Source organism: Cetorhinus maximus, chromosome 9 (assembly GCF_964194155.1).
Source record: "Cetorhinus maximus chromosome 9, sCetMax3.hap1.1, whole genome shotgun sequence".
NCBI classification, from domain to species: Eukaryota; Metazoa; Chordata; class Chondrichthyes; order Lamniformes; family Cetorhinidae; genus Cetorhinus; species Cetorhinus maximus.
This window is the reverse complement of record NC_135887.1, coordinates 25,661,459-25,677,534: the sequence shown is the minus strand read 5'-3', so window position 1 is coordinate 25,677,534 and position 16,076 is coordinate 25,661,459. Positions and strand designations below refer to the sequence as shown.

Sequence of the window (16,076 nt, the reverse complement as noted above, 5' to 3'; positions counted from 1 at the left end):
ATCGGGCAGGACTGTTCCACTGGCTCCTGTACCCAATTTGAAATGAATAATCTATCCATTGACACAAACGTCCACCTTCCAGAATGTGAATATGGGCTCTTAGATCTCGCCCAGGAAACATTATTGTTCCTCTTCTTGTTGAGATTTCCCAACTTTGTTAATGGCCTTGTGTGCAAAGATTCTCTCGTTATCCTCTGTGCTTCTGGAGTCTTTAGTTCTGCACATTTTTCCAAAGGGTCCATACCTTTTACAATGAAAGCATTCTGCAGTTCTTGCAGGACAGTGTTCATCCTGTGGGGCTGTTTGGTGCCACAGCGCTGTCATGGCTTAATGCTGTCTTGAGCTTTTGTCCCAGAAGGTCTCCTTTTCCCTGGAGTGTCTTTGACATTCTTTTGTTTAATAAGTTGTACAATTACTAAGGGTTTTCTGAACCACCGTTTGTCTTCCCCTCAAATTATGGCTCTATTTTGCTGAGGGACCTCTGATTGTCTGACTAACTGTCTCACCTTCTCCAAAGTGAAGTTTTCTTTGGATTGCAGTAGGTCAGATAGGGTGTCATCAGTAACCCCGACCACAATGCAATCTCATATCAGCTCAGTTTTAACATCACCGTATTCACAATCTTCAGCCAATCGATACAGATCATTGATAAAGGTTCACCCCATTTCTGGATCGTTTTGTTAAACTTGGCTCTTGTTAATATCTTGTTACTCTGTAAATTAAAATAATTATCAAAGGCTTTTAAGACTTCTTTGAATGTGCCCGATGTTTCATTAATGCCTTGTCTTGCGATCTGATCATCAGCAATTGTTCCAACAACAATGTATTGACTTGTTCAACCTCTGGCTTATTATTCAATCCAGATGCAATTCTGAATCTTAAAAAAATCTCTTCCTCCATAATGCCCAATTCTGTGTTTGGTCTGGCCCTTCCATGTGCCCAAATCAGTCTGGCAAAGTAAATGTGGAATCTATAGCTGTTCTCAGCTCTGAGGTAGTTTGCCTGGACTTTTTAAGAGTTTGTTGCAGTGATGGAGTTTCCCCACGCTGATCAGGTTTTTACTGATAGCTGCTGCAGTCACTGCTCCTTTTTGGTAATCATTCCTAAACTTTGTAGAATTTCGAAACTAATCACTGGAAGTTAGTATTAAGCTTCATTCACTGATTTCCTCTTGTTGGGGAATTGCTTTTAAGCAGCTGATCTTTCTTCAATTGCTGCCTCGTGGTCACCATATGTAATGGTTCTGAGTTCAGATCTAGGCTCTGGGGTTTATCAAAACTGCCGCTCGTTAAAATGGAATCTGCCCAGTGCTGCCTGCTTACGGCTCCAGTAATTTGAAGGTCTTGAGGCTTTTTAAAGATTTGGTCAGCCTTCCCTGAACAACTCCAGGTTCTTTGACCCTGTTGATGGATGGGGATTTTTCATGGACCGCAAGTGCTATGGTGTAGCTCTCAGTAAGCTGGACAGTTCATTTTTTTCTCTGCCTTTCAGCCTCCACATCTTCGATGGAGTTGCTTTCGAGATTTTCAACTGTCTTACCAAAGTCTTCAGTATTGGTGCCTTTTATTCCAAGTCAGACTTGCAAACTTTTAAAAATTTGATTTTCGGAGATTTTGGAGTCCTTCACTGCTGCCACCATGTTGTATGTTGGTTGTGACTGGCTAAGGAACGGCTGCAGAGACATAGAGATGCCTGAACAATAATTGATTTATTATATGAACATAACTATGTACAGGTGTACCAGACTAGATGTTACTCAGTCTAAGCCATGGGCTTTCTTTGTCATGAAAAGATTAATGTCCATAACAAAAATAAAAATAGCTGGAAAAACTCAGCAGGTCTGATAGCATCTGTGGAGAGGAACACAGTTAACGTTTTGAGTCCATATGACTCTTCATCAGAACTTAATGTCTATAATGTTATTGGGAATTATTTTTTAAAATAGAGTTTAGTGGTGTCTGTCTATGTGTGTGTGTCTTAAATGGATTAAAGCTAGCTAGTCTGGGTGCTTTGATGTATAGAAAGAAGTAGGTTTGAAATGGTAATCAGGTAAACATGGGGAAGTTTGGAAACATAGGTATTAAGGGTGTAAATTTGCAATTTTTAAATAAAGCATTCAAAAGAATGGGTGAAATCTTGCACCTAGCTAGAAGATGCCAAGTAATGTGTTTATTTTTTAGTTTACGAATAAAATTGGTGGAATCAAAGGGTATTATTGTAAGAGGTACAATTAAAAATCTAGTAATACAATGGGAAATTTACATTCAAAGGAAAAGCTAGGTATAAACAGAAAGGAGTTTGTCTGTGTAAGGCAGAAGCATTTAAGATCTAACCAGCCTGTACGCCTGCAACTGTGTTTGCAAGGAACCTCATTTTGAATTTGTAAAGTCACATGTGCTTTGCCTGGTGTCTTTTCTTTTAATCTATGAGTTTTACTGTTGCCTTAATGGGGGTGTAACTGAGAGTCAGATTAATTAGGGGATTTTTGTAGTATAGTATTGTATTATTATAGTATTAGTATAGTATAGTATTATTATAGTAGTAATTTTGTAGACATGTATGTGCTTACAATTTTTCTTGTATTAATAAATGTTTAATTTAGTTTTATGAAAAAATTCTTGAGACTTGGTGGTCTCATTACTACTGAATTCAAAGCCTGCATCTCCTGAGAAACTGTACCACCCACATGATGATGTCAGAGTCACATGACTAAGTGTTGCGAAGGAGAAAGTCTATGGCTTAGACTGAGTAACACCTAGTCTTGTACATCTGCACATAGTTATGTTCATATAATATATCAATTATTGTTCAGATTTTTAAAAACTCATTCATGGGATGTGGGCTTGCCTGGTTGGGCCAACATTTATTGCCCATCCCTAGTTGCCCTTGTGAAGGTGGTGGTGAGCTGCCTTCTTGAACCGCTGCAGTCCATGTGATGTAGGTACACCCACAGTGTATCTCCGTCTCTGCAACCATTTCTTAGCCAGACATAACCAACACACAACACCCAGGGTGGGGGTGGAGGTGGGTGGCAGTTTTTATGCCTCTTTCCCCGGTGTGTTGGGGGGGGGGGGGTTTCTGTGTCTGTGTCCTTGGGGGGAAGGGCTAGAGAATTTCTGTTTCTGTCCCAGGGGTGGGGGGTTTCTGCTTCTCTGTCCCTTGAGGGTAGGGAGTTTCAATGTCTCTGTCCTGAGGTGGTGGTGGGGGGGGGAGTTCCTGTGTCTCTATCCTGAGGTGGTGGTGGTGGGGGGGGGAGTTCCTGTGTCTCTATCCTGAGGTGGTGGTGGGGGGGGGGGAGTTCCTGTGTCTCTGTCCTGAGGTGGTGGGGAGTTTATGTGTCTCTGTCCTGGCAGGTGGGGAGTTTCTGTGTCTTTGTCCCGGGGGGTGGGGAGTTCCTGTGTCTCTGTCCCGAGGGGGTGGGGGGGGGAGGGGTGGTGGGGTGTTCCTGTGTCTATGTCCCGAGGGGTGGTGGGGTGTTCCTGTGTCTCTGTCCCGAGGGGTGGGGAGTTTATGTGTCTCTATCCTGGCAGGTGGGGAGTTTCTGTGTCTGACCCAGGGGGTGGGGAGTTTCTGTGTCTCTATCCTGGGGGCTGGGGACTTCTGCACCTCTGTCCCCAGGGGTGAGGGTGTGGGATGAGGGTTGGGGAGTTTCTGTGTCTCTATCGCGGGGGGTGGGGAATTTCTGTGTCTCTGGCCTGCGACGGTGGGGGGAGATTCTGTGTCTCTTTCTTGGGGGAGGTGGGGGGGGGGGCGTTTCTCTGTCTCTGTCCCGGGGTGGGGGGTGTAATTTCTGTGCCTTCCTCCCTTTCTTGGCATTTCCTGGTTCCGGGTCACGTGCTCCCAGTGTATCCAAACGGAGGGTCATGTGACCGGTCAGCTGATGCCCGCTCAACAGCGGCTTCACCTCTTGGAGCAGCGGGAGGTGAGTGTGGGACCGGGAGGTGAGTGTGGGACCGGGAGGTGAGTGTAGGACCGGGATCAGCCGCTGCCCTTCCCGAAATCAGAAAAAAGAGAAGTACAAAACCTGGAGCGGAACTGGAGCCGGATTAAAAATAGAGAGAATTAATCATCAACTAACCCAATAAACCCTGGGAGTGTTTGATGGGGACAGTGTAGAGGGAGCTTTACTCTGTATCTAACCCCGTGCTGTACCTGTCCTGGGAGTGTTTGATGGGGACAGTGTAGAGGAAGCTTTACTCTGTATCTAACCCCGTGCTGTAACTGTCCTGGGAGTGTTTGATGGGGACAGTGTAGAGGAAGCTTTACTCTGTATCTAACCCCGTGCTGTACCTGTCCTGGGAGTGTTTGATGGGGACAGTGTAGAGGGAGCTTTACTCTGTGTCTAACCCCGTGCTGTACCTGTCCTGGGAGTGTTTGATGGGCACAGTGTAGAGGGAGCTTTACTCTGTATCTAACCCCGTGCTGTACCTGTCCTGGGAGTGTTTGATGGGGACAGTGTAGAGGGAGCTTTACTCTGTATCTAACCCCGTGCTGTACCTGTCCTGGGAGTGTTTGATGGGAACGGTGTAGAGGGAGCTTTACTCTGTATCTAACCCCATGCTGTACCTGTCCTGGGAGTGTTTGATGGGGACAGTGTAGAGGGAGCTTTACTCTGTATCTAACCCCATGCTGTACCTGTCCTGGGAGTGTTTGATGGGGACAGTGTAGAGGAAGCTTTACTCTGTATCTAACCCCGTGCTGTAACTGTCCTGGGAGTGTTTGATGGGGACAGTGTAGAGGAAGCTTTACTCTGTATCTAACCCCGTGCTGTACCTGTCCTGGGAGTGTTTGATGGGGACAGTGTAGAGGGAGATTTACTCTGTATCTAACCCCATGCTGTACCTGTCCTGGGAGTGTTTGATGGGGACAGTGTAGAGGAAGCTTTACTCTGTATCTAACCCCGTGCTGTAACTGTCCTTGGAGTGTTTGATGGGGACAGTGTAGAGGAAGCTTTACTCTGTATCTAACCCCGTGCTGTACCTGTCCTGGGAGTGTTTGATGGGGACAGTGTAGAGGGAGCTTTACTCTGTGTCTAACCCCGTGCTGTACCTGTCCTGGGAGTGTTTGATGGGCACAGTGTAGAGGGAGCTTTACTCTGTATCTAACCCCGTGCTGTACCTGTCCTGGGAGTGTTTGATGGGGACAGTGTAGAGGGAGCTTTACTCTGTATCTAACCCCGTGCTGTACCTGTCCTGGGAGTGTTTGATGGGAACGGTGTAGAGGGAGCTTTACTCTGTATCTAACCCCGTGCTGTACCTGTCCTGGGAGTGTTTGATGGGCACAGTGTAGAGGAAGCTTTACTCTGTATCTAACCCCGTGCTGTACCTGTCCTGGGAGTGTTTGATGGGGAGAGTGTGGAGGGAGCTTTAATCTGTGTCTAACCCCGTGCTGTACCTGTCCTGGGAGTGTTTGATGGAGACAGTGTAGAGGGAGCTTTACTCTGTGTCTAACCCTGTGCTGTACCTGTCCTGGGAGTGTTTGATGGGGACAGTGTAGAGGGAGCTTTACTCTGTATCTAACCCCGTGCTGTACCTGTCCTGGGAGTGTTTGATGGGGACAGTGTAGAGGGAGCTTTACTCTGTATCTAACCCCGTGCTGTACCTGTCCTGGGAGTATTTGATGGGAACGGTGTAGAGGGAGCTTTACTCTGTATCTAACCCCGTGCTGTACCTGTCCTGGGAGTGTTTGATGGGCACAGTGTAGAGGAAGCTTTACTCTGTATCTAACCCCGTGCTGTACCTGTCCTTGGAGTGTTTGATGGGGAGAGTGTGGAGGGAGCTTTAATCTGTGTCTAACCCCGTGCTGTACCTGTCCTGGGAGTGTTTGATGGGCACAGTGTAGAGGGAGCTTTACTCTGTGTCTAACCCCGTGCTGTACCTGTCCTGGGAGTGTTTGATGGGGACAGTGTAGAGGGAGCTTTACTCTGTATCTAACCCCGTGCTGTACCTGTCCTGGGAGTGTTTGATGGGGAGAGTGTGGAGGGAGCTTTACTCTGTATCTAACCCTGTGCTGTACCTGTCCTGGGAGTGTTTGATGGGGACAGTGTAGAGGGAGCTTTACTCTGTATCTAACCCCATGCTGTACCTGTCCTGGGAGTGTTTGATGGGAACGGTGTAGAGGGAGCTTTACTCTGTATCTAACCCCGTGCTGTACCTGTCCTGAGAGTGTTTGATGGGGACAGTGTAGAGGGAGCTTTACTCTGTATCTAACCCCATGCTGTATCTGTCCTGGGAGTGTTTGATGGGGAGAGTGTGGAGGGAGCTTTACTCTGTGTCTAACCCCGTGCTGTACCTGTCCTGGGAGTGTTTGATGGGAACGGTGTAGAGGGAGCTTTACTCTGTATCTAAGCCCGTGCTTTACCTGTCCTGGGAGTGTTTGATGGGCACAGTGTAGAGGGAGCTTTACTCTGTATCTAACCCCGTGCTGTACCTGTCCTGGGAGTGTTTGATGGGGAGAGTGTGGAGGGAGCTTTACTCTGTATCTAACCCTGTGCTGTACCTGTCCTGGGAGTGTTTGATGGGGACAGTGTAGAGGGAGCTTTACTCTGTATCTAAACCTGTGCTGTACCTGTCCTGGGAGTGTTTGATGGGGACAGTGTAGAGGGAGCTTTACTCTGTATCTAACCCTGTGCTGTACCTGTCCTGGGAGTGTTTGATGGGGACAGTGTAAAGGGAGCTTTACTCTGTATCTAACCCTGTGCTGTACCTGTCCTTGGAGTGTTTGATGGGGACAGTGTAAAGGGAGCTTTACTCTGTATCTAACCCTGTGCTGTACCTGTCCTTGGAGTGTTTGATGGGGACAGTGTAGAGGGAGCTTTACTCTGTATCTAACCCTGTGCTGTACCTGCGCTGGAAGTGTTTGATGGGGACGGTGTAGAGGGAGCTTTACTCTCTATCTAATCCCATGCTGTACCTGTCCTGGGAGTGTTTGATGGGGACAGTGTAAAGGGAGCTTTACTCTGTTTTTAACCCCGTGCTGTACTACTTTCGGCATGACAACAAATTATCTGGTCATTTTGGTATTGCTCTTTGTGGAATCTTGCTGTTTGCAAAGTAGCAGCTGTGTTTCCTACATAACAAATTGGTTATATTTCGAACAGTTCTCCGTTAATGATGAAGTGTTTGGGGATGCTGAGGCTCTGTATGATGCTGCCGGAGGAGCAGGTTGATTTTGCAGGTATTCCCAGGGCCAGAAAGTTGTCTGTTGACCTTTTGTGAAGTTTAATTTTGCTCTGCTTTGTCTTTTTTTGAAGGTGAGACTGTCCTGACCGAGGACTGATTCCGGGACAGCTGATGGCCTTCAAGTCTCAACAGGCGGGTCGTGAGAATGGAGTGCCTCGTTGACAGCATTGAGAAGGATTTGGGCATCGACAGGAAGCAGCTGGTGTTAGGGGAAGGATGCCAGTGGGTGGCATATGTGCCAGTGAAGTGGCTGAACAGCCTGAAGGAGAGGAAACTGCTTCCGAGCTCCTGCCCCAGGCCCGAGGGTGTCAGTGAGGCTGAGATCGCCACCTTCCTCCAGCCCTCAGTCAACAAGCTCCCTGCTGGCTGGACCCGAATCTCCATCCAGACCCTGAGGAAGAGTCGGCTGGCTTACCACATATCACGGAGATCCAGCTCCCCCCCAGGATGGTCAGATGAAGCAGGGAGAGTGGGCGGAGGGCTTGATTTGGACACGGTTTCTGGCTTCATGAAACACGTGACTGACCAGAATTACAGAAACCTGTGGCGGAAGGCACATGGGAGCTACATCAGGCCCCACACAGTTAGCATGGAGAAACCAGGGCCTTCCTGCCTCGAGTCTGTGAAGGGTTCGCTCAGCAGGCTGCTGGGCTGCAGCTTTATACACATTGGTGCTGATTCCTCACTCACTAAAGAGGCTGGACCTTACCCATCCCCCGTCAGCCAAGGGACACATCCCAATCTCCTCCCTGCTGAGGCCTTGCTCGAGTCAGCCCACTTCCTGTATGTGATCCAGCCCTTCTCTCGCTACTCTCTGCGGGATGTCGTGACGTACAGCCCTGCCAAGCTCGCCAGCAGTCATGCCAAGGTGCTCTTTATCCTCTTCCAGGTCCTACAAGCCATGCGGGCCTGCCACCGTGCGGGGTTGGCCTGTGGCAGCCTGTCCCTGAACCAGCTGATGGTGGATGAGAGACTCTGGACCCAGCTCCAGCTCAGCCTCTCTGACTACGAGAGGCCAGAGTGTGCGGAGCTGATCGGGGGCGAGGCTGGCCCACAGGGTGGTGAGCGGGCAGACTGCAGCGGGCAGCTGGAGAAGCTGCCAGGACTCCTCACCGACTGGGTCCACGGGAGAATCAGCAACTTCAGCTACCTGATGGGGTTGAACAGGTTAGCAGGGCGGAGACCCGGGGATCCCAACTACCACCCCGTGCTGCCCTGGGTGGTGGATTTCACTGCCCCTTACGGAAAATTCCGGGACCTTCGCAAATCCAAATTTCGACTGAACAAAGGAGACAAGCAGCTGGACTTCACCTATCAGATGACTAAGGAGGCCTTCGTGGCTGGAGGTCAGACTGGGGAACAGCTTCATGTGCCTCATCACATCTCTGATATCCTCTCTGACATCACCTACTACGTTTACAAAGCTCGCCGAACGCCTCGGTCTGTCCTGTGCAGCCACGTGAGATCCCAGTGGGAACCCAATGAATATCCAGCAAGCATGGAGAGGATGCAATCCTGGACACCAGATGAGTGCATCCCAGAGTTTTACACTGATCCCACCATCTTCCAGTCCATCCACCCTGACATGCCAGACCTGGATATTCCAGCCTGGTGCGGTTCCTACCAGGAATTCATCGACATTCACCGCAAACTACTGGAATCAAAGGAAGTCTCACTCAACCTCCACCACTGGATAGATCTGACATTCGGATACAAACTGACGGGGAAGGAAGCAGTTAAAGCTAAGAATGTGTGCTTACACCTGGTGGACAGTCACACTCACCTGACCAGCTATGGGGTGGTCCAGCTGTTTAACCAACCGCACCCTCAGCGACTGGTAGGAGGCAGCTATGCTCCACCGGAGGCACCTGCCATCACCCGCCACCTGAAGGATGTGGCAGAGCGGTGCTCTGAGATACAGGCAGCCAGCCCCATTAACGGGGTGGTCCCAGAGACATCGGGCTCAGAGGGGGCTTGGCCAGTGGAGCAAGATTCTGGAGATCATTCGAAGGAGGAGGACCTGGAGGAGGGCACGGAAGCACTGGATTCCCTGTCAGCCTTCGATGAGTCCTTGGACCAATCATCTCCGGCCCCAATCGGCAATCTCTCGACAGCCGATCCTCGGGCCCCTGTCAGCAGAATGAACCGTAACCAAGGGACAGCTAACCACGAGCTGCTCGATGCCAGGATCTCCCTCCCCGAAGGTTTCAATCCTCTGCAGGCTTTGGAGGAGCTGGTGAAACTCGATAACTTCCTGGTGCGAGGATTGTATAGCGAGCTGCCAGAGAGAACCCGCACAGATCAGACACGCGAGCTCTCCTTCTCTCAGTTAGTCCAGAGAGACATGCAAGCGTTTGGAGTCCTCATTGCTGAAATCTTCTTTGCCCATCGGCTGAAAGCCCTTGCACAGAACGCTCCCCTCCTGGGTCGTTTCCTAGCTGTGAGGAAACTGTGCCTCCACCATATGAAGGAGATTGCAGCTCCACTTCAACAGGCCACATCCACGTTACTCCAACTTCACACGAGCCCTGAGGAGTTATTGAAGACGCGAGCACATCGGGACCAGGCCAGCCTGTTTGAGTATCAGCCTGTCTTTGAAGGGTTACCTCCACCCAGCCCATCCCAGCTGCTCAGTCCCTGTTGCCCCATCATCTCCTTCCCTTTTTATTTCAACTCTCTTCACCGATTTGTCTGCATTTACTATTCACACTGGGCAGAGGATGGTGATCAAGGACGGGATTTTGTCTTCTCTCTCTGGCAACAGCTGGACAAGCTCCTGGAGAAGGTGCAGCCAGAGGGGTTGGAGATTCTATTGCCTTTCATCCTTGGGCTCATGTCCAATGATTTGACTGCTGTCTACGCTGCCTGGTATTTCTTTGAGCCCATTTCCCGTGCTCTGGGACCTCGCAATTCTTACCGATACCTCCTGAAGCCTCTGGTGGGGGTCTATGAGAAGCCTGGTTACCTCTGCGGCCGTTTCTACCTGTACACTGATTGTTTCATCGTTCAGTTGATTGTGCGGCTCGGCCTCCAGCCTTTCCTCAACAGCCTCCTGCCCCATATCTTACAGGTCCTCACTGGGCAGGAAGGGGCTGAGGAGAGCCAGGTATTGGGGGGCGCAGTGGATGATGAGGAAGGTGTCTCTGCCAGTCCTGACTCCTATAGCAGCACTGAGCTGAAGGGCACAGCAGACCACAGATCTTCTAGCTTTGTGGACTTCTCCTCTGGCATCAGCTTCAGTGACCAGGCTGAGCTGACTGAGAGTGAGGACTTCCAGAATGGGATCTTCCTGAGCGAGCGGGAGCAGGAGTCCGTCAGCCTGGGGAAGCTGAGTGACAAGAGCAGCAACAGTGATGCCTCTGCTGAGGATTGTGGCACAGACTCCGACTCTAAGGAGAGGCTGAGCCTTCGGTCAATAGACAGCAATCGGGATTTCAAACTGATGGAGGGTTTCCTGCAGCCTGGAGACGAGGAGGAGGAGGAGGAGGGTGAGGGTGAGGGTGAGGTGGCTCCAGAATCAGCAACTTTTTGCTCTCCACCTGCCCCTGACCCCAGGGAGAGTGAAACACTCACCAAGGGGGGTAGTCTGGATGAGGAGGAAGAGGAGGAGCTGAGTGAGGGGAAGGAGCAGAAGATATTGCTCGGTAAGTGAGGCTGCATTCCCGATGTTTTTTTAATTCCCTAAAGCTGAACATTGATCCGTGCTGATTGGATTTGAGGGGATCCCTCCCTCTTCCAGCATTTGGATGCAGGGGGTCGGGGTGGTGAGTGGGTGGGAGGTAGTGATATGGGGGAGGGGATGTGGATTGTAGCTGAGCTCCTTGTGGAGGGTGGACCCGTCTGTTGTTCTAGCACATCTCGGTACAGTGAGTGCGGTGAATGTGTGTGCCGGGGGTCACGGCGAGCGAGTGAGCGCGGGTGGGTCGGGGTCATGGGTGAGCGCGGGCGGGTCGGGGGTCATGGGGCGAGTGGGGGCAGGTCGGGGGGTCACGGCGAGGGCGGGTCGGGGGGGTTCACGACGAGGGCGGGCGGGTCGGGGGGGGTCACCGGGTCGGGGGGGTCACCGGGTCGGGGGGTGCAATGCAATGGGTGGGTTTAGGCTGCAGTGAGTGTGTTGCTGGAGCTGTCCTGCCTGCAGGTGACTGTTTGATTTTTCTCTCTGACAGACACAGCCTGTAAGACAGTGAAATGGTTGTCAGCGAGGCTCGGACCAACGCTCAGCTCCAGATATATTGTCCGCAATCTCCTGCGTCTGCTCATCAGCTGCTACTTTGGTAATTTAACCCTTTCAGACCCAATCCCATCGAGCTGTTGTTGAATTTCCAATGACTTTCTTGGTTTAAACATGTTCTATAATCTTACAGTTGTTCCCACCTGTTTGAACTTCCTGCAGTAACCATGGTGATGGCAGGTTATGGCCTTAGCTGTGGCCTAAGCTTATAGAAGCTCCAAAACCCTCTTGATTGGCCTTTACTTTAAAAAAAAATCCTTTTGAAGTTTGAGACCCATTAACCTCATCATTAGGGCAGGATAGTGTTGCTGACACCTTCTGTGGCTCCCTTGTTGCTGCAGTTTTGAAATCTGGTGATGGAGTGTGTGTGCCGTGTGTGTGGAGTTGGGAGTGTAACAATCCCAGTGAGTGACTGAGTGATACAGCAGCCCCGATGAACCATGCTGAGACTCGCTAGCTTTACAGGTCAAAGGTCATGTCTCCAGTGGAATGGTCAGTCTGTATTCAGTTGGGGGAAGGGTGCCCATTTGAAATTTTGAGGCACTCTGATTGTAAGCTCCTCCCCTCCCATTTCACTTCTCATTCTCTGAACTGCTGGCTGAAGTAGATTCAGAATTGCAGAAACTCTCTGTGCTCCGCGTTTATCCAGCATTGTCAGCACAGAAACAGGCCATTCAGCCCATCTGGTCTATTCCATTGTGTTTATCCTGCACATGAGCCTCCTCTCACCCTATTTCATCTCACCCAATCCCCATGAACTTCTATTCCTTTCTCCCTCATGTGCTTATCCAGCTTCCCCCTAAGTGTGTCTATAGTATTCAATGTAACCACTCCCTGTGGGAGTGAGTTCCACATTCTCCCCACTCTCTGGGTAAAGAAGTTTCTCCTGATTCCCTATTGGATTTATTAGTGACTGTCTTATATTGATGGCCCTTGGTTCTAGACTCCCCCACAAGTAAATGAAATGTCTCAAAGTTTAACATATCAAGCCCTTTTATAATTAAAAAATTTTGATTGGGTCACTCCTCAGCCTTCTCTTTTCTAGTGAGAAGGTGGTGGTGAGCTGTCTTCTTGAGCCGCTGCGGTCCATGTGGTGTAGGTACACCCACAGTGCTGTTAGGAAAAGAGTTCCAGGATTTTGACCCAGTGACAGTGAAGGAACAGTGATATATTTCCAAGTCAGGATGGTGATTGAATGGAGGGGAACTTCCAGTTGGAGGTGTTCCCATGTGCCTGCTGCCCTTGTCCTTCTAGGTGGTAATGGCCGTGGGTTTGGAAGGTGCTGTCGAAGGAGCCTTGGTGAATTCCTGCAGTGCATCTTGTAGTTGGTACACACACTGCTGCTACTGTGCGTCGGTGATGGTGGGAGGAAGGAAGGGAGTGTTTAGGGTGAGTGGGGGGAGGGATTGAACAGGGAGTTCAATGTTGGACTCTGGTGAATAGTGCAAGGATATGTTGGGGTTGGACCTGGTGGGGTTGAGTTTCTTGTTCCAGCTTCACTGTGTTGGAGAGTGAGTTTTCGACCACACTCTGACAGAATCTTCGAGCTAATGGGCTCCATGTAGAATGTGGGATTGATTCCGAGTGTGGATGGGGATGGGAACCCAGGGGATCAGCTGCTGGTAATGAGTGTGGCTTCAATTGTTGCTTTGTCTTAAACGCTGGATGGGGGAGGGCTGGGGTGGGCCAAGCAGGGTAACTGAAACAATGATATCCCCCTGTAATGTTTAACTCACAGCCTTACACCCAGCTGAAATGAATGGAATTAATTTGAATCCTGACCTTCACCTCCCTGCAGGTTGTGAGAAACATCAGTTTGTGTCGATGGGTGATGACAGTCATGTTGGGAATATCTACGAGAGGCGGCCAGTGCTGGGGGACCTGATTGCGAAACCGGTCTTGGAATGTCTGATGTATGTGGCTCAGTTGTATGGGGAGCCAGTGCTTACATATCAGTGCCTCATTTACATCGCCTATGTGGTAAGGTCAAAATAGGCAAGTTTCAGACTCTCATCTTCTCCCAAGCTGACTTTCACCAGTGTATGTTTTTGAGAGAGCGCCGAGTGGGAGGAGAGGGGAATGTTGTGTTTTGCCTTAAACTGTTATTGATGCCCTTTCTAACCTGTTGTATTGGGTTTTGGTTATCACAGGCCACTCTGTAAGGGGCCTTGATGTCCCTTACGATCTAGAGTGTGCCTTTACCTGCCCATAGTCTTGGATGGACAGAGATATTTTGTTTACTGGAATATATCTGGCCTCAAAATTTCATTATTAGGAACTGGAGGCTTCTCCTCTCTACCTGACAGAGGCTCACAATATAAACAGCAGCTTGCACTGATATAGCATCTTTTAATGTCGTGAAACGTCCCAAGGAGCTTCTCAGTAACTTAATCAGACAGAATTTGACACTGAGCCACATGATACTCAACTCTCATTGTTCGAGTATATCCAAGCTGTCAGTAATTTCATCTGACGAAGAGTCATACGGACTCAAAATGTTGACTCTGTCTTCCTCTCCACAGATGCTGTCAGACCTGCTGAGTTTTTCCGGCAGTTTTTGTTTTTGGTTTAGTAATTTAATCATCTTCTGTGGGTCTTCCCTTGACTGAAGAGTCTGATGCAGGATCAGCATGTTTGTTCACAGAACTGGCAATTCACGTCATCATAGGTCCTGCTTGGGGGAGCTTCTGCAGCTGTGCCACCTCTGGCCTTCCTCTGGGCATGCTGGATGTTACGAATTTGATGTAGATGGCCCTTGAAGCATACTGAACAAAATTTCAGTGCTTGCCTCCATATGGGTCGATCAGCTTTCCCTAAAGAGATGGTCTACAAGGCAGAAGTTTGTAAGGCTCTTTTTTAGGGTGTCCTTGTATCATTTGTACTGACCACCTTGATGTCAGTTCCCCATAAAAGATCTGTTTGGGGATTCTGTAATCGTCCATGTGGGAGAGACGGCCTACCCATTGAGGTTGAATTTTCTGGAGGGTGGTCTCCATGCTGTTGAGCCCAGCACGATGAAGGACCTCATTGTTTGTGATTTTGTTCTGTCATCGAATGCTCATGATGGACCTCGGGTATCTTTGGTGGAAGCGTTCCAGAGCTTTGATGTGGTGCCTTTCACAGACCCAGGATTCTAGGCCAATTGGTAAGGACAATGGCATGATAGAGTTTGATTTTAGTCTTCAGTTTAATGCCATGCTGTTTCCAGACACGATCATGGAATTGGCTCTAGGCAGAACTTGCTTTCAAGATGCGTGCACTGATATCTTTACGAATAGTGGCATCACTAGAGAGCACATTATCAAGGTGTGAGGGTTTTTATACAGCCTCGAGACTGGTACCGTCAATGGTTATGTCTGCTGCTTCATAGTGTGTGCCTGGAGACAGGTACCTCCTCTTCTGTATACCCATCCATGCTCTAGTGTTGTTCACATCACACTACCTCAGAGATGAAGAGTTTTCAGAAAAATAAATAAAGGCTCATAAATTATTATAAAACATGTCTCCTCGTGTGACTCTGTCACATGAGCAGAGACATATTATTAAATAAATTTAAAAACTTTTATTTTATTTTTATTTGCTCTTGGAAACCTCAACCCGCCCGTGGATGAGGTTTCCTAAAAAGTGCAAAAGCTGCTTGGCCTTTTAGCCTGCCCGCCAACCATAAGGCTGGACAGGCAGCAAAAAATGTAAGTTCATTAAGACTTTAATGGTTTTAACAGGCCGTTTAATTGTCGGCGGGCGCCCTGCTGATCCCGCCCACGCCCACCAACTGAAATATCACATGACTGCGCGTTAATGTCGGGGCGCTCGCCTGACGTCAACCCGCGTCATTTTATGCTCGAGCGGGGGTCAGATGCGTGCCCGCCCACCCACCTGCTGAGGTAAAAATATTACCCCGGGGCTTCCATAGGTGCAGGAGGACCGGAGCAGACAGATCAGATCCAACACTGCAGTCAGGGCATGTGGAGAGCTTTCTCACTATGGCGTAGTGCTGCTGCTGGTGAGAGCTGTGGGATTTCAGTTCCTCAGAAACTTCTGCAATGAATCAGCCCTTGTTGTGCTCTGACCTCAGCCATGGACATAACCAGCTAATTGTGTATTGGGTGTAGATACCTGTCCGTCCTGGCTGCAGGTATCTAAGAGTTTGTTCACAATCAATTTTCAGTACAGATAGGATGGAATAATATTGCTTCAATGTAGGGAAGGCAAGTTAAGCCAGGCATTGCCTGAGGGCTGAGAGTATTGATCACAGACCAGGACATTAAAACTCTTTCACTTGAGAGCAGTGGATCAGTGAGTAGCACACTCACCCCGGAGGCAGAATGTTGTGGATTCAAGTACCATTCCAGTAACTTGAGCACAAGATGCATATAATGCTCTGCGGTCCTGGGGGAATGCTGGACCGTCAGAGGTGCTGTCTTTCAGATCAGCCATGATCGTATTAAATGGCGAAGCAGGTTCGAGGGGCTGAATGGCCTACTCCTCCTTGTTCGTATGTTCATATGTTCAAGATTTGAAACCAAGGCCAGTCTGCCCTGTCAGGTTCCATTGCACTTTGAAGAAGAACAGCGAAATTTGCCCCAGTGTCCTGGCCAGTATTTACCCCTCAGTCCAAGCTGGTCATAATCACATTGCTGTTTGTGGGATCTTGCTGTGTGTGG

General features: G+C 49.3%; 1 protein-coding gene across 5 annotated transcripts in view; it reads left to right on the top strand.

Annotated features, from left to right (window-relative positions):
• The first annotated feature begins 3,849 nt into the window (after positions 1–3,849).
• Positions 3,850–16,076, top strand: part of wdr81 (WD repeat domain 81) — a 30,618-nt gene continuing 18,391 nt past the window's right edge. For 2 of the 5 annotated variants that reach the window (XM_078548324.1, XM_078548319.1), the window contains exons 1-4: positions 3,873–3,941; positions 7,253–10,825; positions 11,348–11,455; positions 13,211–13,392. In XM_078548324.1, the coding sequence (XP_078404450.1) occupies positions 7,327–10,825; positions 11,348–11,455; positions 13,211–13,392 (3,789 nt within the window). In that variant the 5' untranslated portion in view covers positions 3,873–3,941; positions 7,253–7,326. Of the gene's footprint in view, positions 3,961–7,103; positions 7,164–7,252; positions 10,826–11,347; positions 11,456–13,210; positions 13,393–16,076 lie in introns of those variants that run through there. The other 3 variants (XM_078548320.1, XM_078548322.1, XM_078548323.1) reach the window with 3 other exon arrangements.